The sequence below is a fragment of the Pyrus communis genome, chromosome 5, assembly GCF_963583255.1.
Source record: "Pyrus communis chromosome 5, drPyrComm1.1, whole genome shotgun sequence".
NCBI lineage: Eukaryota > Viridiplantae > Streptophyta > Magnoliopsida > Rosales > Rosaceae > Pyrus > Pyrus communis.
In genome coordinates this window covers 7,689,367-7,711,055 of record NC_084807.1, presented here as the reverse complement: position 1 = coordinate 7,711,055, position 21,689 = coordinate 7,689,367, and the positions used below count along the sequence as shown (strand labels likewise).

Here is a 21,689-nt window from a genome sequence, read left to right as displayed (position 1 = left end):
GGTCCAACAATACTCTCTATATAAACAATTCGTGATTTGTTTAATTATTTTTTGAACTCAAAAACATAAAAATTTAACTAATTTGGTTCAAACTGGGCTTATTAAATGAGCTTCTAGGCAATATTGAGGGAGATTATGTTAAAAATATGTATAGAAACCGTGAAATTTATATATATATATATTAACAAAAAGGTTTAAAAATAACGTGTGCTAGATATAGTGAAGACTAGATCTCCAATTAAAGAATGGAGGATCCAGGGGAATGGATCGATTCGAATCAAGACTCGGACCTCGAGTCCAAAATGTTAGATCAGCTGGTCATAATGACCTATATGATCTGGACCGGATCATCTAAAGGTACCATAAAAATCAGTCAATCTAATAGGCACTAGGATGGTAGACATGGGCCGCCATTGTAGAGACCTACTAGGAACGTAATTCCCAATCCTACTTTGATTAGGAGAAAACCTTGGGAATTCATATTATTCTGGAAATTAGCGTGTGCTCCAAGTAATCATTAGTCTAATGGAAAGAGAAATATCTTTTTAGATTTCCTATTAGGATTCTCCCAATTTCAATACAGATTTTTATCCTCATAAGAACTCTCATTGAACACTATAAATACGCCTTTTAGGGTTTGAAGTAAATGTATGACATTCTACACTTTATTCGACTACTTGACATTGTAAACACTGTCATAACTTGATCGTCAAAGGGTCCTTGGTAGGTACTTCCCCGATGCCCAAGGTCTTTTATGATCTCTTCTTCTTGTCTTATAGGTGGCCAACGATTGTTGGTATACTAAATGGTGATGTGCGAATTTGATTCCAATATATGTGAATAGTATATGTACCGTATTTTGGAGTTTTAAATTTAGCTAATCATTAAGGCATGCAAGAAATGAGAAAATATTTTTAAAAAAAACCTACGTAAGTATATATATAATAAATATGTATAATATATATTCTACAAGAAATTATTGGCTATGATACTAATTATACAATAGAATATCTGCATGCGTGGTTGCTGCCGACCCCTGTGTAGCAGTACAAGGCTTGCTTAAAAAAATAGAGCACGTACATAACAAAAACATGAGCAAGAAATTAGAATTATATACATACGATTTCAATTTAAATAACAAGTTTTATGGTTATACAACCTTAGTTTTGCGTTACATATTAATCTATTTGTGGGCTTATTAAAATATATAATTTCGAATCTTTGATGTCATCAGCCAGCTAATATTCTCTTAGCACAATACAACACAAATCATCGGCTAGATTGTGAGTTTAATCATGGGAATTCTTGTCTAAATATTTTTTGCCTTAATAATTTGAATCTTGATGTGGCAAACTTATTTTATACATGAAGATTTATACACACTTCTAAAAAGATATGATTCCCTTCAAACGAAGGAAGATGATATTTGTTCACTGTCAATCACTTTGGTCATTTCATGAAAAATCTGTCAATATCTTCGTTAACTGTAAGAGTTGGTTTGACAAGAAAAAAAACTCTTATAAAGGTGGTCACATAGTCGTTCACGTAACAATTTAACAAGGATATTGACAGATTTTTTTCACAGACCATCCAAAATGATATACGGTGGATGAACTCAAAGACCATTTTTATTGATTTTCAATGTTAAAATAAATTAAGGAGCTATGGGAATCTCAATAACCATTTTTACTATATAAAAAAATAAAAAAATCATCCGCAGGCTTGAAGTTGGAGCTATCATCCAGTATGAACTGAGGGTGGTTTTGGATGGGCGAAGTTAACAGGGCCAGACTCATTGCTCATCACCAAAACTATAAAGCCTGCGAACTCGTAACTAAAATTAGCCCAAACCTTGTCCTCTTTAGCCTTTACTATCCAAGTGACTAATAGAAAAGCCCAAATTTCGTAACTGTTTTTGTTAAGGTCATTATCTTCAAACGCCTACAAGTACACCATGTAAGCCATCCATTTTCCACAAGCAAAAGCACGAGCTCAAACGCACAAGCTAACTATCAAGCTTTTCACTACTAGATAAAATGACGAAGGGCATTGTGATCCCAATATTGGTTCTGCTAGCCGTGGCTCACCTAATGGTGCAGCAAGGAGAGGCCGTTGTCTCTTGTGGCCAGGTGGACTCGACCAAACGGGGTAATCTTGACCCGGCTAGCTGCACCAGGGCGCAGAACATCAAGAACCTCGCCCAAACCACAGCTGATAAGCAGGCCGCTTGTGAATGCTGTAAGGCAGCGGCAAACCGCTTCCCCAATGTCGACGAAGTTACAGCTTCTACTCTCCCAGGCAAGTGTGGGATTCAGATGAATATCCCCATCTCAATGACCACCAACTTGCTAATTAACTTTTCGCTCTTTTCTTGGACCAGCATCAGCCTAAGATGGAGGTGATCACAAGGCAGGAAATAAAGCAAGAGAAAGCTTTGAGGGTTATATGATCATCCCCAGACATGATCATTCCTTGTATTAATAAAAATATCTGTATTATTTCCTGTCGAAATAACGATTATTTATGCATGATTTGAGAGACCTAGTTAAATAAATTCGTTTCTGAGATATTTATAAAGACGTTCCTGTTGTTTCTCCTCTTTAATTCAACACGTATGCGCTGATTAGGCCGCCTGAAATTCAGTATAGATTTGATCTGTTGCAGAAGCAAAGTACTGATGGTGTTGATCAAGAACTTGTTCAAACCCATGTTATGATCATGCACAGATTGAAAACTGAGGCTCATAACAATCTTTTATATTGTAATCGGATAAACAAAGTTCCGAACGAACATAGTAATAGTATTCAAGCTATTAAGACAACACACAAGCTCAGTAGCAAAAGCTGCTACTTCATGAGCAAACCTATTGTTGGACCAATTTGCGAATCAAGCAAGCTCCCCTTGCATGTAATGATGTGGTGGTGAACCTCTCATTCGAATTCAGTGTCTCCGAATCATGAGAAGCAGCTAATGGCACGCATCGATCCCTAGGGGTTTGAATACAACGATCAATTTAATCGATCCCACGCAGTTTGTAAGTCACTAAATCTACATCATTTTCATTGGAGACTACTTTAGCTTGCCAAAATACTGTTGTAGCTCCATAGGTTGAACACTGAAATGTGCAACCGTGCAACCTTCAAGTGTCTGACCTTTCGGTCATAAACGAAACAGTGATTACGACAAGGAGTAAAAAAAAATTCATGTAACTTGTACCGACTCCATAATATGTTTTCCGATTGCATACTTGCATATCTCATTCCTGAATCATCTATCGTAAAAGAAAACACCTCAACCACTTTGAGCCCTTTGTCTAATAAATCTTTTATTTTAGGGAGTTTTAACGAAACATTTCTGGTACTGTTTACTTTTAACGAAAAACTATATTTTTACCTTTCTCTGATACTATTCATTACACCTTTATTTGTCATTTTTCATTAAAACTAAAGTTTTTTTGAACTTTTCATTAGTTTTTTATTTATTTTAACCATGTTTCAGTAGACTCCCCTGTATTTTTTATTTCAACAATGAACATGTCTAAGACAAAATTTCCAGAGTAAGTTAGCAATTATCTCGAAGAAGGATGAAGTTTCTGTTTGAGGGTCATTATCAAAATCAAATAAAGAAAACTCTGCAGAGAGATTGAAAACTGAAGAAACACACACAGCAAAAAGAGGCAGGAAATGTAAAGGACGGTAACCATAATTTCATTGCAAGGAAACTAATTTACTAAGCCATTCAAGAGACGGACGCATATTAACTAACAAAACGATTTCATAACAAACAAACCAAATATACAACAAAATATAAAATTATGTTGTCATGTTGAAGTTGAAGAAAGCATGGAAACACAAAATTGTGGAAAAAGTAAAACTTTCATTAATTTGAATGAATAAGCAGTTTACATCTAAGCCAAAACACATGAACATCTCAAATGAATTATACATCATTACTCCTAAACCTCATCTTAACTTTCCAATACTTTCAAGGTCTCTGTTGCCACCACGGTGGCGGGCTAATCTGAATGATGGAATCATCAAGCATCTTGCTCCTACAAACAGGGCACTGCATCTCAGAAGTGAAGGAGTACAACCACTTGTTCAAACAATCCCCACAAAACAAATGACCGCATTGAGTCACCACCGGCTCTCTAGCCATCTTCACGCACAGCTTGCAGTCGAAATACTCTGCAAGTCTCGGGGGAGACAAAGGCTGATCCGGACTACTCACAGAGCGGAATGAAGCTTTGTCATCATAAGTCTTATGTTCAAGTTCACTTTCATGAGAAGGAGATGAATCACAGATTGAATCGACCGAAGCAGAGGCATCATCAGCATTACAACGACCATGGAAAGGCTGGACTCGAGAACCATAAAAGTAATCATATTCTTGTTCTGGTTCTGGAAAGTAAGGTTCTCCATAATCGTCTTCTTCTGGTTCTGGATAAATAACTTCATGGTATTCAGGTTTACAGTCATCATCCTCTAAATCATCATCAAAATGACAGAATTCATCATGATCACCGCCAAGTTGAGAGCTTTCGCAATCGTGATCGTGACAGCTTTCGTCGTGCTGATATTCTTGCTGTGGTTCTGGGAGATATGAACCAGCATCGTCATCAAGTTCACAGCATTCTGGCTCGCAAGTTACATAACCTGAATGATCAGGAGAATGAGCATAACCAACACTTTGTGGACTGTATGCCTCATACCCAAAAGGGCCATTGTCACGCTTAATTTCAGAACCAGAAGAAGAAGAAAAGTGTTGAGATTCTTCTTGTGGGAGGTTTCTGAAGCGGAAACGCTTAACTTTCTTGGAACCACGCATACGAGGATTGGTGGGTTTAAAGGCACACTTGACTTTCGGTGGTATTATGCTTTTGTGGTTGGAACTGGAAGCCATTGATTCAAACAATGTAGAGAATTAATGCAACGAAATCGTTGAAGAACGAAGAACGTGACACCCAGTATGCAGAGAACGCAAAGCAATTGAAGAAGGAGAAGATTGTGCGAAAATGAGGTCGAATCAAGAGAAGGAAGAAGAAACTGGAAACTGAGAGCATGGAATTTTGAGGGTTTCTATATCACATATATTATATATATAATATTAGGGTTTCACGGCTGAATTCCTACTTCTACTAGGACTAGGAGACGTGGCCCGCAAGCTTTCTCCTTTTCGGTTTTTATTTCTATTTTTATTTATAAAAAAAAATTAAAAAAAATGAAAGAAAAATAGAAATTGAATTTTGAATTTGAGAAATAAAAGTTTACCGTCGCAGCTAATTGGCGTTTCTGCTGCCACCGACTTTGCACTTTAACTTTTGCGCAGCCAAACCCTAATTTTTCAAATTAAATCCCAAATAAAATGGGGAAGAAATCGGTGTTGGTAATGTGCCGACTTGGTAGAATTTGGTTTGCACCAAAACCCCAACAGGTTCAATAAAGTTTATGGGCCAATGACCCGAATTACCCTCCCAAATCACAAAGAATTTCCTAAACATGTCCAAAATTGCGATTCTATTTTTTCCCTCCCATTTCAATTGCGAATTAATAAGCAAGTCATTAGAGTAATCACAATCTTTTGATCCAATAATTGTCCATATTTCTGGTTTATTGTCATGATTAATACTTACATTTGTATGCTTCTACTTTCGATTAACGTTGTCGTTACCTTAAATAAATTTCAAGCCTACTATTACATGAAGTCCTGCTATGCATGATATTGTGACATTCCAATATCCAACACAGGTTTGCTCACAATTTGTATGGTATAGACATATAACTAAGCCCAGTCTCAAGGAAACAATGGTTTAACTTTTACTCAAGTCCGTTACTTCGTTGATTTTTTGGTAGCGAACTGGATACATGAAACAGAAGTATATACTATTTACAGTTCACACACCTTGTAATTAGCACATGTTAATGTCTCCCAATAAGCGCTTTAGTTAATGTCTATAGCTAGACATTGCTGAAGGTTGGTGGTCAGATCACTGGTTCCTTTAGAGTCACTGACTCGGCTGCAATGTCAAATGGTGCTTCCAAGTAGTGTTTGAGTCGATGGCCATTTACTTTAAACTCGAAACCTGTCTCCCCATTTTTAATATCCACAGCCCCGTGTGGATAAACTTTAGTAACAATATAGGGACCCTGCCACCTTGATTTTAATTTTCCAGGGAATAACTTCAACCTTGAATTGAAAAACAAAACCTTTTGACCTGGCTGAAACTGTTTGTGAAGAAGTTTGTTGTCATGGAATGCTTTTGTTTTCTCTTTGTATATCTTTGCACTCTCATATGCATCATTTCTGAGTTCTTCCAGCTCATGCAATTGCAGTTTTCGTTTTTCTCCAGCTGCATCATACGCATAATTAAGCTCCTTAATTGCCCAATAAGCCTTATGTTCAAGCTCCATAAGTAGATGGCATGCCTTACCATAAACAAGTCAAAAGGGAGACATCCCAATCAGTGTTTTATACGCTGTTCTATAGGCCCATAAAACATCATTTAACTTAACATTCCAGTCTTTGTGGCTGGCATTGATTGTTTTCTCTAAAATGCGCTTAATTTCCCTATTAGAAACCTCAACTTGCCCATAAGTTTGAGGGTGGTATGCAATGGCCACCCGATGACTTATCCCATATTTAGTAAGTGGTGCAGCAAATTGTTTATTTAAAAAGTGCTTGCCCCCATCGCTGATAATTGCACTAGGTGTTCCAAAACGTGGAAAATAATGCCCTGGAGGAATTTCAGTACCACAGATCCTTGATTTGTTGGTGTTGCAATGGCCTCGACCCACTTAGAAACATATTCAAAGGCCACCAATATGTACTGATTTCCATTGGATGATGGGAATGGTCTCATAAAATCAATGCCCCAAGCATCGAATAATTCAACCACCAAAATACTTTGATGTGGCATTTCATATCGTTTGGGCTGATTTTCCACTCGTTGACATCTATCACAAGCCTAACACTAAACATAAGCATATTTAAAAATAGAAGGCCAATACAACTCACTTTGTAATATTTTAGCTGCTATTCGTTTTTCCCCAAAATGACCACTACAAGCATGCTGATGTGTAAACGTCAGAACATTTTCTTGCTCTTCTGCAGGAATACACCTACGAATATTTTGGTCTGGGCAATACTTGTATAAATAAGGCTCATCCCAAAAATAATACTTAACCGTTGCTAAAAACTTTTTCTTTTGCTGGAAAGTCATATTTGGCTGCAAAATACCTTTAGCCAAATAATTGACAATATCTGCAAACCACAGAGTTTTGCTATGAATGGCCATAATCTATTCATCAGGAAAACTCTCATTTAGAGGAAGTAAATCATCTTCAGCTGGGCTGGTGCTGACCAGCCTGGATAAGTGATCAGCCACAACGTTTTCACTACCATTTTTATCTCTATTTTCTAAATCAAATTCTTGCAGAAGCAAAACCGAACGAATTAACCTTGGCTTGGCGTCCTTTTTAGATAATAAATATTTCAATGCAGCATGGTTTGTGTAAATTATAACCTTAGCCCCAACCAAGTAGGATCTAAACTTTTCCAATGCAAAAACAACTGCCACTAACTCAATCTCAATGGTTGCATAATTCAATTGTGCATCATTTAATATCCTACTAGCATAATAGATGACCTGAGGAATTTTATCTTTTCTCTGACCAAGAACTGCGTAAATTGCATAATTAGAAACATCACACATCAACTCAAAGGGTAAACCCAATTAGGTGCAGCAATGATAGAAGTTGTATTTAAAAGTCTTTAACTTGTTAAATGCCTCTAAACAATCTGCATCAAAATCAAATGAGGCATCCTTAGCAAGTAGGTTGCACGAAGGATGGCTAATCTTGGAGAAATCCTTGATGAATCATCGATAAAGCCCAGCATGTCCCAAGAATGATCGAACGCTCTTTACTGTAGTAAGGGCGGCAACTTGGCAATAACATCAATCTTTGCTTGTAAACTTCAATTCCTTTGTTTGAAACAAATGTCCCAAAACAATGTCTTGCTTTACCATAAAATGACACTTCTCCCAATTTAACACTAAGTTTGTTTCTTGACATCTCTCAAGAACTTGAGATAAATTTTGTAGACAAAGATTAAAACTATCCCCAAAAACTGAGAAATCATCCATAAACACCTCAACAATTCTTTCAACCAAGCCTGAAAATATGCTTATCATGCATCGTTGAAAGGTGGCTAGTGCCTTACATAACCCAAATGGCATCCTCTGATAAGCAAAAGTACCAAATGGACAAGTGAAAGTGGTTTTCTCTTAATCCTTAGATGCAATTGGAATCTGATTATACCCGAAATACCCATCTAGAAAATAATAAAATGCTCGTCCTGCTAACCTTTCAACATCTGGTCAATTAAAGGCAATGAAAAATGGTCTTTTCTTGTCCCTGCGTTAGGCTTCCTGTAGTCCACACACATTCTCCAACCCGTAGTCAATCTTGTAAGAATTAACTCATCATTATCATTTTTCACCACTGTAATACATGTACGCTTAGGCACAACTTGTGTAGGGCTAACCCATTTACTATCAGAAATTGGATAAATCATGCCTGCATCAAGTAGTTTCATTACTTCGTTTCGCACAACTTCTTTCATGATAGGATTTAAACCTCCTTTGAGCATCAACTGTAGGCTTTATGTCACCCTCCATCAATATTTTTTGCATGCAAATTGTTGGGCTTATACCCTTAATATCAGCTATAGTTCACCCCCAATGCATCTTGGTATTTTCTTAAAACACGCAGTAATTTTTCCCCTTTTATGCTTGTCAAATCTGAAGCAATAATAACTGGCAGTGTTTCATCTACCCCATGATGTGCATATTTTAAATGTTCTGGCAATAGTTTTAACTCCACTTTTGGGGGTTGCAATTTAGAAGGTTGCAGGGGCGTTTTTGGCTCTCCAAGGCTTTCGTAAACATGTCTCCAACGTGGTAATTGGGCTGGTACACTGTCTAATGCTGTTACATACTCAAAATAAAAAAAATCTTCATCCTCTGTTTGTGCTATATCTGGACTATGTAAAACACTCAATAATGGATCAGATGTTAATCTGGTCATAATTTCTGCATGAATAACACCTTCTAACACATCTGCCTGCATACACTCTTGCTACCCTTCTGGGCGTTTTGCTGCTTCAAATAGGTTAAAAACCACTGATTAGTCTTGAACTCTAAATGTTAAAGTGCCTGCTTCCACATCAATCAATGTTCGAGCAGTGGCCATAAAAGGTATTCCCCAAATAATTGGTGTCTGCAAATCATCCATGTCCAAAACTACGAAATCTGCTAGTAGATACAAATTGTCAACCTTGATAAGTAAGTCATCAATAATCCCCCTAGGATAAGTAACAGAACGATCCGCTAGCTGGAGAATAATTGATGTAGGCTTTAGATCTCCTTGGCCCAATCTTTCAAAAATAGAATAAGGCATTAAATTAATACTAGCACTTAAATCAATTAATGCACGTTTAAAATTAGAATTTCCAATAGTGCAAGAAATTGTAAAACTCCCTCAATCTTTCTTTTTGGGTGGCAATTTATGTTGTAGAACTGCACTACACTGTTCAGTAAGAACAACTTTTTCAAAATCAACCAATTTCTTTTTGTGAGTGATGTGAAATTAACTAACACTCAAATTAAACCCTATTAAGATAGCTGTAAATTATGAAAGTATGGATCGTCCTAGGCTGGGGATTAACTAGGGATGCTAATCTACACAAATGTGACTCAAAAACACAAAACTAGACTTAAAAACACTCAATTAGACACTAAAAACTCAAAACACACTAAACAAACTCTAAACAATACAATACTAGCAAATTGACTCAAAACAGACTGTAAGGAGTTATTTGGACAAATTTTAGACTAGTAAGACTTAAAACACTAAATTAGACAGATTCAAAAACGTTTCTAACTAATCTAACATAATTAAAGAGGGGATTGCTTTGGGCGAAATTAATTAAACTAAACAGATTGCATAAACTAAACAGGTTAGACACAAAATTGGGTGTTTTAAATGGGTGAATGGCTAGCTAAAGGGTCATTCTCCACACCTTTCACATATGCATATAAATCGATTTCCAGTTACTATTCCTTTAAACCATGAATGACAATGCCCCAAATTAATCGTGAAAAGCACAAATTAACTTTCAGATTTTCCTAAATTCATCGAATTAGATGGAATACACATCGGCAACCAAATTATTCTTATCAATTTCCCTACATGAACAACATAATAGAGATACAATCAAAGATCATTAAGCTTTGTGAAAATCATAAGCATTGACATGACATTTGTACCTATGAATTGTATGATACTCCTGCCATGGATTTACTTAACGTGATTGTGACTAGCAACCTCCACTACTTATAAATATAAGTTCATAACGATTAGATGAAATTCCCTTATATTTTAGCATCAAATTCATGCATGTAAACCAAGTGTGCACCCTTAATCAACATACAAGAATAAGTTATCAATCAAATAGATAAGTAAATCACATTCATGTTTTACGAAACAATAACTGGGGGAAATCAATTCATATCACATATATGTTTATGGCTTTGAATCCACTTCTAGCCAAAACGAGTTTAGTTCCTCATGTTCGCACTTAAACAAAGATAACTTAAATTAAACATTGAAAGCAAAAGATAGAATACACTATAGACATCGAAATTTCAGTAAAACAAATGTTCACCAATGCATTAAAGTTTTGACGTGTCAAGACATACATGGCATACACCACGTGTTGTACAAATTGTACACATGGCGTGTGACTTGATAGGAGCATATTCATGCGACTTAAATGGCTTGTTCTCGTGCATTTACGTTATGTTTCTTTAGTTATTTTAGTACTTTAAGCTATTTTCGTGTGTTTGTAGGCCAAAAGGGCTAAAGGAGCAAAAAGATGCATTTTGGAGACGTTTGGAGCACTTTTGGGCTAAGGATGGAAAGCTTATGCTTGGAGCCAAAGTGTTGGACGAAATTGAAAACCTAATTGAAGACCAAAGTGTTGGAACCTTGTTCCCTTTAGTTTTAGGATATTTAAACCTTTCCTATATCCTTAGTCGTGCATAACATTCCAACATTCCACTCCTTCATTCACCACTTATCATATCATACACTTATCTTATCATCACCACATATCATTCATTTATTACTTATCATATCATTCATTCATCTACATATCAATAACCACTTATCATTCATTTATTACTTATCATATCATTCATTCATCTACATATCAATAACCACTTATCTTATCACTCAACATATCATTCATTTATCACTCAACATATCATTCACTTATCACTTATCTTATCATTCACTTACCACTCAACATATCACTCAACATATCATACACTTATCACTCATCACACTTCATCATTATACCACCATTCATTCTTTAAAACACACACACTTCACACACACTTCACACACACTTCACACAAACAACATTCACATGCAAACACAAGCTTTAACCAACAAACAAAACATACACACACATGCACTTACTCCTTCATCATTACACCACCTTCTCCATCTTTATTCCACATGCATTCATCATAATTCACCCTAGCTACCACCATTCACACACACATGCACTTATTCTTTCATCATTGCACCACCATTCACCATTCACACACACATGCACTTACTCTTTCATCATTGCACCACCATTCACACACACATGCACTTACTCTTTCATCATTGCACCACCAATTCAACACATGCATTCACACACCAACAACCTAGCTCTTTTTCCATCATTATTTCATCCACATGCACTCTCAATCATAACAACCACATTCACTCTTAAACAATCACCCACATATTCTCCCATTCCCCCTATAAAAACCCATGCATTCATACACAAAAATGACATCTCATTTCATACACAACACACCACAAACACTTCCATTCCTTCTCTTTGCCGTGAGTCCCCTTAGAATCCAAAACCATCTTTCCATTTCCATCACTCCTCACTCCATTCCACATTTCCATAATCCCCCAAACCTCACCTTAGACCTTGTGCTACAACAACGAGGAAGAGAAGAGGGCCTAAACGTTCATACAATTCAAGTTTGAGTTGTTGGAATGTTTAGGTGATTCTTTGATTTCAATGTTTCATTTTAATTCTCTTTGTTTTGTACGTATAAGGAATGGAAGAGAAGAGTGCCTAAACGTTCATACAATTCAAGTTTGAGTTGTTGGAATGTTTAGGTGTTTCTTTGATTTCAACGTAATGAGGAACTAAAACCCCCTTTAGCTAGGGGGTAATTCGAAATAAATGTTTATGCTTGCATTTTGATTTGATTACTTCTAATTGCGTTTCATAAGTTTTGAATTCAATTTGTTTAACTATTTGATTGATAACCTATTTATGTATGTTTATTGAGAGTGCACGCTTAATTTTCATTCATGAATATGACGCTAGAATATAAGTGAGTTTCACCTAATCGTTATGAACTTATATTCACAAGTAGTGGAGGTTGCTTATAAACAATCGCGTTAAACGAATTCTTGGCATAAGTTTCATGCGTATTCCATAGTAACGAATGCCTCGTCAACACTTATAGTTTTCAAAGAACTTAATGATTCTTGCTTGTATCTCTATTATGCAATTCATGTAGGGAACTTGTGGGGAATGCTTTGGGTTGTCGTATGCAATCATCCAATTCATTAACTTAAGGAAAACTTGACGGTTAATTTAAGCGGACCTAATTAACCCGGGGTGTTGAGAATTCATGATTTATTGAAATGCAATTGGAAACCATTTTATTATGCAAGTGTAACATGTATGGAGATGAACCCCTTAGCTAGCCATACCATCCATTCATTTCCGTCAATTTCATATTTACAATTTGTTTTCTTTACAATCTATCCATTTTAGTTTAAATTCGTCCAAAATCAATCCCCCCATATTTCGTTTAAGTCTTAGTCTTAATCTTTCTTATTTTTAGTTTTGCATTCTTTGAGTCTAAGTTAGTATTTCATATTGTTATTTTACGTTTTTGAGTCAGTTTCCAAGAGATTTGCAATCCCTCCTAATCCCCGGTCCAGAACGATCCCTACTTATACTTATACTACAAATCGACAAAAAGAGGGTTTAATTTGTGTGCGTATAAATCTCGCATCAAATTTTGGCGCCGTTGCCGGGGATTAGCAACTTTGCTAATCCCTTGGTTCTTTTCTTTTTTTTTGTTTAGTTGTTTTCGTTTTAGTTTCTAAACTTAGTGTTGTTTTCTTTGTTTGTTGTTACTTTTGATATTTGATTTAGTTCTCTTTCTTTGATTTTAGGTACTAGAGAAGTAAGATATGGATTTTGCTAGCATTCAAGCTCAATTGGCAAATCTTACTTCTAAATTGTCGCCGTATGCCGAAAGGACCACAATGCAGAGTGTCCCTACATTTGGTGCTTCATATAGGCAAGGATTTCAAGCCAATCAATGTCCACAAAGAGATTGGAGGGATCATTCAAACTCTATATGGTGGGAAGATCAACAAGTTCAACGTGAAGCATATTGGCAACCATATGAGGAGTTTTGTTCAAGACCTATGCAGCCACCACAACTTCATATGCAATATGCTCAATTAAATTCAAGTTCGCCAATAGATTATATTCAAATTCTTAATGAAATAAATTCTTTGGCGCAGGGGTCACAAAATCAAGCCAAGGAGGCTCAACAAGAAGCATATTGGCAACCATATGAGGAGTTCAATACAACACCTATGCAGCCACCACAACCTCCCCCACAACAATTCCAATCAAGTTCAAGTATGTCCATGGATAATGATAAAAATTTTCAATTACTAACCTCTTTGACGCAGGACGAACAAAATCAAGACAAGAAGTTGGGTAAATTGGACGAGCAATTTGGGCAGATTATGGAGTTCATGAAACAAATTCAAGAGCAAAGTGAACTTTCCAACTCAACTATTGAAAACTCGAAGGAAGATTTTGAAATCCATAATGCTATCACTTTGGGAAGTGCTATGGAGGTTGGAGCTGACCTAAAAATGTCCAAACATAGCCTAGAAGTGGATGAAGAGCTGCTAATTGAGGAGGAGGAAGAAAACATGCACACGGCAAGGGTAGAACAACACTTGCCGCAGCCCCCTAAGCCCTCTAAACCACCCACCACCAGTAAGGACGTCCCAATTTCATGTTATTCTGATGTTATTCCACCCAATGTCCCTTTTCCTAGCAGGTTTTTGATTCCCAACCAAGAAGAGAGTAAAAAGGACATCGTGGAAGCCTTCCCAAAGGAGCAAAATGCTATTCAAATTCTTGGTGCAACACAACAAGTTTTAGATGGTGTTGAATTCTTCAAAGGACTTTGTACACCAAGAAGAATGATTCAAGAGAAGGTAGTGGCTGGAGAAGATGTAGAAGGCATCAAAGAGGACATATTTGAAACCACAATTCCCAAGGAAGTTGGATTTTATGACACGGGACAAGTCATAACTTTCGAATGGGTGTTTATTCTGGAGTTCATTTTGGAGCACACAGGTAAGCCGCCTCCCCGAATTTCAATTTTCTTTTATACTAACATGTGGTTAATGATTCAGGCACCCAATCTGGAATTTAAACTATTACCGGATCATTTCAAGTATCACCGCCCATTCAAAGATAAATTCCATGCCGTTTGATTTTATTTATGTAAAAAAAAAAAAAATAAATAAATAAAAAAATAAAAAAAATAAAAAAAATAAAAAAAGATACTAAACATGGAGAAAGGTGGAGCTTCACAAAGGTTGTTTACGTGAAGCCCCAATACGAGGCGCATAAGCGGAAGGCGCAGAAGCGGGAGGCATAGAAGCGGGAGGCATCGGAGCGGAAGCCATCGGAGCGGGAGGCATCGGAGCTAGAGCATTCCAGGCCTCAATACTTGGCCAAGCGCCGGATGACCCAGGAAAAAGGTGCCTCTGGAGATAAGACGCAAGCCTTTGACGGTCACTGTGAATTCGACCCTCAGATTCTTGCAGCTCATCAAGCTTCCTCTTCATCCCCGACGAATAGTTATTTGCAAGCACATGCAAACTTCTATTCTCGTACTTAAGCTGCTGGATCTCTTGCTTAAGTCTTTCCACCTCTGCCATCAACGATTCCACCTGACGGGAGCGGGCAAGCAGGCGTAGGCCCATGTTGGACACAGAGCTCGCACACTGAACACTAAGTGCGAGGGACTCTTGAACGGCCAACTCATCGGACCGTCCTGACAGCAGCCTACTATCTTTTGGAGTGAGGAGGTTTTTAGCTACTATTGTAGCTGTTGTGGCGTCCTGCATCACAGAGTCTTCACCTGAAAGAGGACCGTTAGAAGATAAAAAAGAAGGGCGCCATACATTACCTTGACGGGGCGCAACCGGATCGCTGCTGAGACTCAAATCTAAGCTAAGGTTCGATGAGTTTGCCATTTTTTTCAAAAGTGTTCAAAGAGAAGGGGTGGATGGAGTTAAAAATTTCACAAAGGGCCGGAGTCGAGTTTTAGGAATGGGAAATCTTCAGAGTGTGTTTGTTGTGGTGATCGATAGCTCAATAAAAAAGCCAAGGCGACGCGTCCACCGATTCAAAAAGCCGGAATTTCCGGCGTAATTTAGGCGACGCGTTCTCGGCTTTTCAGAAGACGCGTTCAACTTTGTCAAAAGATTTCTGACAAAGCTGAAAACACGTGGAGGCCATCATCGCAACTACACATCTTTAGCCGACAAGCGCAAAGTTCGGCGACGCTTTCTCTGCTTTTCAGAAGACGCGTGCAGCTTTGTCAAAAGGAGCCGCATCTGCACTACCACGTGTCGTTCAGAAATCGAAGGGGCGTCGTTCAGAAATCGAAGGGGCGCCTGCTCAGAAATCGAAGAGGCGCCACTATTTCAAAAAGCCGGAGTTGCGGGATCAAAACGTTTGTCGACAAAGGTAAAAAGTACCACCACTTGCTATTATCTCTATATATGTCGACCTTCGTCTTTTATGGCAGGGCAAACCTGAAGAAAATGCCCAACTCTCCCTCACCTCTGAGGGCGCACTCCCAGCAAAGCCTTTCGAAATACTCAATTCTTTCTTCTTCCCCAAAGATGATACCAGATGTCTGGAGTACAGATGACCCAGGAGGAAACAGCACAACAAATACATGTGCTGATTCATTCACCGCTTCTTCAAAAGCAAAGGTATCTCATATCATCAAGGTCAAAAGCAAAAGTATCTCATATCATGCTCTTTCCCTGTCTTTTTCTTTGTCCTTGTTCTTACTCGCATGGCAAAGTAAACGAAGCAATCAGCCGGCATTTGGAGTCAGTCTTCCGTTCTGGAGCCAACTGCCTGGAATCAATTCCTGATTGCTTACCTAGCGTTGCTCTCGAGTAGTCATCTTCAACGGTTGATACACTTCCGGAGAAGGGACCACTTCTGCAAAGGGGAGCGAGTAAGGCAAGTGAAAATGATACATTGAAGCATGTGGAGACAAACATAGGCTGAGTTATCCTCCAACCCTTTTCAATACGAATTGGAAAGATTGAACAAAGAAACAGACCAAAAGGGTATGCTCAGACCTTCGGGGGAGACCAAAAGAACCATCCTGCTGCCCAGTTCAAAAAGTAGCACAAAGGAAAATCAACGATGGGCAGAAACCAGTTCAAGAGTAAGCCTGTGGAATCACAAAGATCAAAAGCCTCAATGCAATTACCAAGGAGAAGATGGAATTTACACTCCATAACCAGATTTGCGTCCCTAAACTCTTCTCTTTGTTAATTACATTTTGCCATGTTTAGTATGTTTAAGTGCTTTTTGTGTATTTACTTATGCTTTGTGTGAATCTATGCTTAAAACATTGAGGACAATGTTTGATTTAAGTGTGGGGGGGTAACTAAGTATGTTGATGCAAATTCGTTGAATTTTATCACCCATAACTTCAAGTGTTGTTCCTTGCTGTTTTAAATGTTTTGAAGGTGTTTTTAAACTGTTTTAGCGTGTTTTGTTTTATAACTCCGAAAAACACATAAAAATTTGAAAAAAAAATGTTTTGAAAAGCCTAAAAAGAGTGTTTTGAGTTGTTTTTGTGTCGTAGGTTACCTTCCAACACAATGATAAGGATTTGGTTTCTAATTGCATGACTGTTAAAAAGAGTTATGAACATAGAGAAAAGTTTGATTTACTCTTGGTATATGCTTGGTTATGGTTATAATGTATGACTTCACATGCAATCATAAAAGAAAAAATTCGTTTTTGTAACATGCTTGAAGGAAGGAACTCAAACAAACGCTACAACCCTGAAAGACTTGAGCCTATAACGTTCTTTGGAGAGTATAATCTGTGATTTCTTGTTTTCTAAAGTCGTTGCATGATCTCATTATTCTTTGCTTGGTTACTACTTAGAAGGCGTTTCATCATATAGTTCCAAATGCTAGAACTCATGCCCATTTCATTCAAAGCATGTTATTGATTTGCATAACATATATCAAGATGAAGTTGTGTAGTTGCCACCATAGCCAAATAGCCTCACTTCCCATATTTCGTATTTGTTGTAAGTTTTAACCCCGTTGAGCCTTGTTTAGCCTCTATTCTTTGTTTACCCATATTTTCCTCACCTAGCCTAGTTTAGGACAATCCACACCCTTGTTCTTAAAAGATAGTGAGCATGACTTAAATGAATTCCTTTTGAGTTACATTATGCAAGAAAATGAGTGTGGGGGAAGGAATGCTTGTTCTTAAGTATGTTTTGAGATTCAAAAGAAAAAAAAGAAAAAAAAAAAAAAGGAGTGAAAATAAGTAAGAATGAACTCACGAGCGTTGATGGTTGAAGAAAGGGTCCAAAAAAGTTGAATATGGCCCTAAGTTTTGTGTGACTTTCCCTTGGGTGTTCAAAGTTGACTTCTGCGTTCTTAAGGGAATTCTAAGTGCCTAATTCAATACTTTGCTCACTATTGCTTTAAGAATGTTTGTTTATCCTTCACCTTTCATTGTTAGCCAACACCTTTAGCCCCGTTACACCCCTTTGACTTCTATCTTGATCGTTATGTGTTCAATAATGTGGAGTTTGAAATTGATATGAGCTTATGGAATCACTGGTTCTCATTCTAAGTAGTAGCATTCCATTCATGAGATCATATTCATGTCATTATCGTAAATCCAGAAAATGCTTTCCTTGTTATAACATATGTGAGTGTTCGTCTACATGTTTACATCAATCTTCTCACATATAACTAGTGTAGGGTGTGTAGTCAGAAAATCTGTGTGAAAAACGAGTGCATATCTTGTAAGGATTTGAGCAATTTCTCTAAGGCATGTTACTGCATTCGAAATGTGTTTTAAATGTTTAATTGTGAACTAGTATGTGGTGACTATGATTAAGAATGTACTTAAGTGTAATGATGGCTAAAATCTGTGGGAATAATGATTTTTAACTTGTCATGTGCTTTGGAAATCCCTGAGACGTTTGTTGGAAGGTTTAGGTTGTGTTTTACTTGTTCGTTTTGTTTTGTTTCTGGTTTCTTTTGTTTTGTTTTGCTCGAGGACTAGCAAAAGATAAGTGTGGGGGTATTTGATAGGAGCATATTCATGCGACTTAAATGGCTTGTTCTCGTGCATTTACGTTATGTTTCTTTAGTTATTTTAGTACTTTAAGCTATTTTCGTGTGTTTGTAGGCCAAAAGGGCTAAAGGAGCAAAAAGATGCATTTTGGAGACGTTTGGAGCACTTTTGGGCTAAGGATGGAAAGCTTATGCTTGGAGCCAAAGTGTTGGACGAAATTGAAAACCTAATTGAAGACCAAAGTGTTGGAACCTTGTTCCCTTTAGTTTTAGGATATTTAAACCTTTCCTATATCCTTAGTCGTGCATAACATTCCAACATTCCACTCCTTCATTCACCACTTATCATATCATACACTTATCTTATCATCACCACATATCATTCATTTATTACTTATCATATCATTCATTCATCTACATATCAATAACCACTTATCATTCATTTATTACTTATCATATCATTCATTCATCTACATATCAATAACCACTTATCTTATCACTCAACATATCATTCATTTATCACTCAACATATCATTCACTTATCACTTATCTTATCATTCACTTACCACTCAACATATCACTCAACATATCATACACTTATCACTCATCACACTTCATCATTATACCACCATTCATTCTTTAAAACACACACACTTCACACACACTTCACACACACTTCACACAAACAACATTCACATGCAAACACAAGCTTTAACCAACAAACAAAACATACACACACATGCACTTACTCCTTCATCATTACACCACCTTCTCCATCTTTATTCCACATGCATTCATCATAATTCACCCTAGCTACCACCATTCACACACACATGCACTTATTCTTTCATCATTGCACCACCATTCACCATTCACACACACATGCACTTACTCTTTCATCATTGCACCACCATTCACACACACATGCACTTACTCTTTCATCATTGCACCACCAATTCAACACATGCATTCACACACCAACAACCTAGCTCTTTTTCCATCATTATTTCATCCACATGCACTCTCAATCATAACAACCACATTCACTCTTAAACAATCACCCACATATTCTCCCATTCCCCCTATAAAAACCCATGCATTCATACACAAAAATGACATCTCATTTCATACACAACACACCACAAACACTTCCATTCCTTCTCTTTGCCGTGAGTCCCCTTAGAATCCAAAACCATCTTTCCATTTCCATCACTCCTCACTCCATTCCACATTTCCATAATCCCCCAAACCTCACCTTAGACCTTGTGCTACAACAACGAGGAAGAGAAGAGGGCCTAAACGTTCATACAATTCAAGTTTGAGTTGTTGGAATGTTTAGGTGATTCTTTGATTTCAATGTTTCATTTTAATTCTCTTTGTTTTGTACGTATAAGGAATGGAAGAGAAGAGTGCCTAAACGTTCATACAATTCAAGTTTGAGTTGTTGGAATGTTTAGGTGTTTCTTTGATTTCAACGTAATGAGGAACTAAAACCCCCTTTAGCTAGGGGGTAATTCGAAATAAATGTTTATGCTTGCATTTTGATTTGATTACTTCTAATTGCGTTTCATAAGTTTTGAATTCAATTTGTTTAACTATTTGATTGATAACCTATTTATGTATGTTTATTGAGAGTGCACGCTTAATTTTCATTCATGAATATGACGCTAGAATATAAGTGAGTTTCACCTAATCGTTATGAACTTATATTCACAAGTAGTGGAGGTTGCTTATAAACAATCGCGTTAAACGAATTCTTGGCATAAGTTTCATGCGTATTCCATAGTAACGAATGCCTCGTCAACACTTATAGTTTTCAAAGAACTTAATGATTCTTGCTTGTATCTCTATTATGCAATTCATGTAGGGAACTTGTGGGGAATGCTTTGGGTTGTCGTATGCAATCATCCAATTCATTAACTTAAGGAAAACTTGACGGTTAATTTAAGCGGACCTAATTAACCCGGGGTGTTGAGAATTCATGATTTATTGAAATGCAATTGGAAACCATTTTATTATGCAAGTGTAACATGTATGGAGATGAACCCCTTAGCTAGCCATACCATCCATTCATTTCCGTCAATTTCATATTTACAATTTGTTTTCTTTACAATCTATCCATTTTAGTTTAAATTCGTCCAAAATCAATCCCCCCATATTTCGTTTAAGTCTTAGTCTTAATCTTTCTTATTTTTAGTTTTGCATTCTTTGAGTCTAAGTTAGTATTTCATATTGTTATTTTACGTTTTTGAGTCAGTTTCCAAGAGATTTGCAATCCCTCCTAATCCCCGGTCCAGAACGATCCCTACTTATACTTATACTACAAATCGACAAAAAGAGGGTTTAATTTGTGTGCGTATAAATCTCGCATCATGACTCAACAAAATAGGAAGAAATACCCTTGAAGGATTAAACAAGTTTTTCTTCTCATTTTGGGCAATGACAAGGCAAGTACATTTCAATCCATTGAGGATCAAAACAAGTTTTTCTTCTCATGTTGGGCAATGACAAGGCAAGCACACTTCAATCCATTACGGATCAAAGCAAGTTTTTCTCATGTTGGGCAATGACAAAGCATACACATTTCAAGTTTAAAATGGTGTTAAGTGGGAAATTAGGCCATAAGTTAGACCACTTCAAGTTTAAAATGGTATTAAGTGGGAAATTAGGCCATAAGTTAGACCACTTCAAGTTTAAAATGATATTAAGTGGGAAATTAGGCCATAAGTTACACCATTTCAATTTCAATATTGCATTAAGTGGGAAAATTAGGCAATGGTGCTTGGAAAGGAAAAAAATATTTTGTGGTGGTGATTCATTCTCAAAGCCTATAAATAGGCTTCTCCATCAAGGTATCAAGCATCAAGGAATTCACAACGACCCTTTGGATCAAGCCCCAACGACCCTTTGGATCAACAACCTCAACAAATCCACACATCCAATCGTTCTTCAAGATTAAGCCCAAAAGCCCTTGAAGATCCGCTCATCCATCAACCTTCAAGATCAAGCCCAAAAGCCCTTGAAGAAATCCACACAACCATTATTCAAGATCAAGCCCCGACGGCCCTTGAAGAAAGTGTTCATCGTTCATCCTAAGATCAAGCCCCAACGGCCCCTTGGATCAACAGCACAAAC

General features: G+C 37.1%; 1 protein-coding gene across 1 annotated transcript; it reads right to left on the bottom strand.

The window, feature by feature from the left end:
* Positions 1-5,981: 5,981 nt before the first annotated feature.
* On the bottom strand, positions 5,982-6,410 carry LOC137734226 (uncharacterized). The gene has a single exon (XM_068473525.1). The coding sequence runs from the start codon at positions 6,408-6,410 to the stop codon at positions 5,982-5,984; it is 429 nt and encodes a 142-aa protein (XP_068329626.1).
* Positions 6,411-21,689: the final 15,279 nt, after the last annotated feature.

Bases quoted from the DNA above. Each gene is read 5' to 3' on its own strand.
- LOC137734226 (XM_068473525.1), bottom strand. From the start codon at position 6,410: ATGGAGCTTGAACATAAGGCTTATTGGGCAATTAAGGAGCTTAATTAT.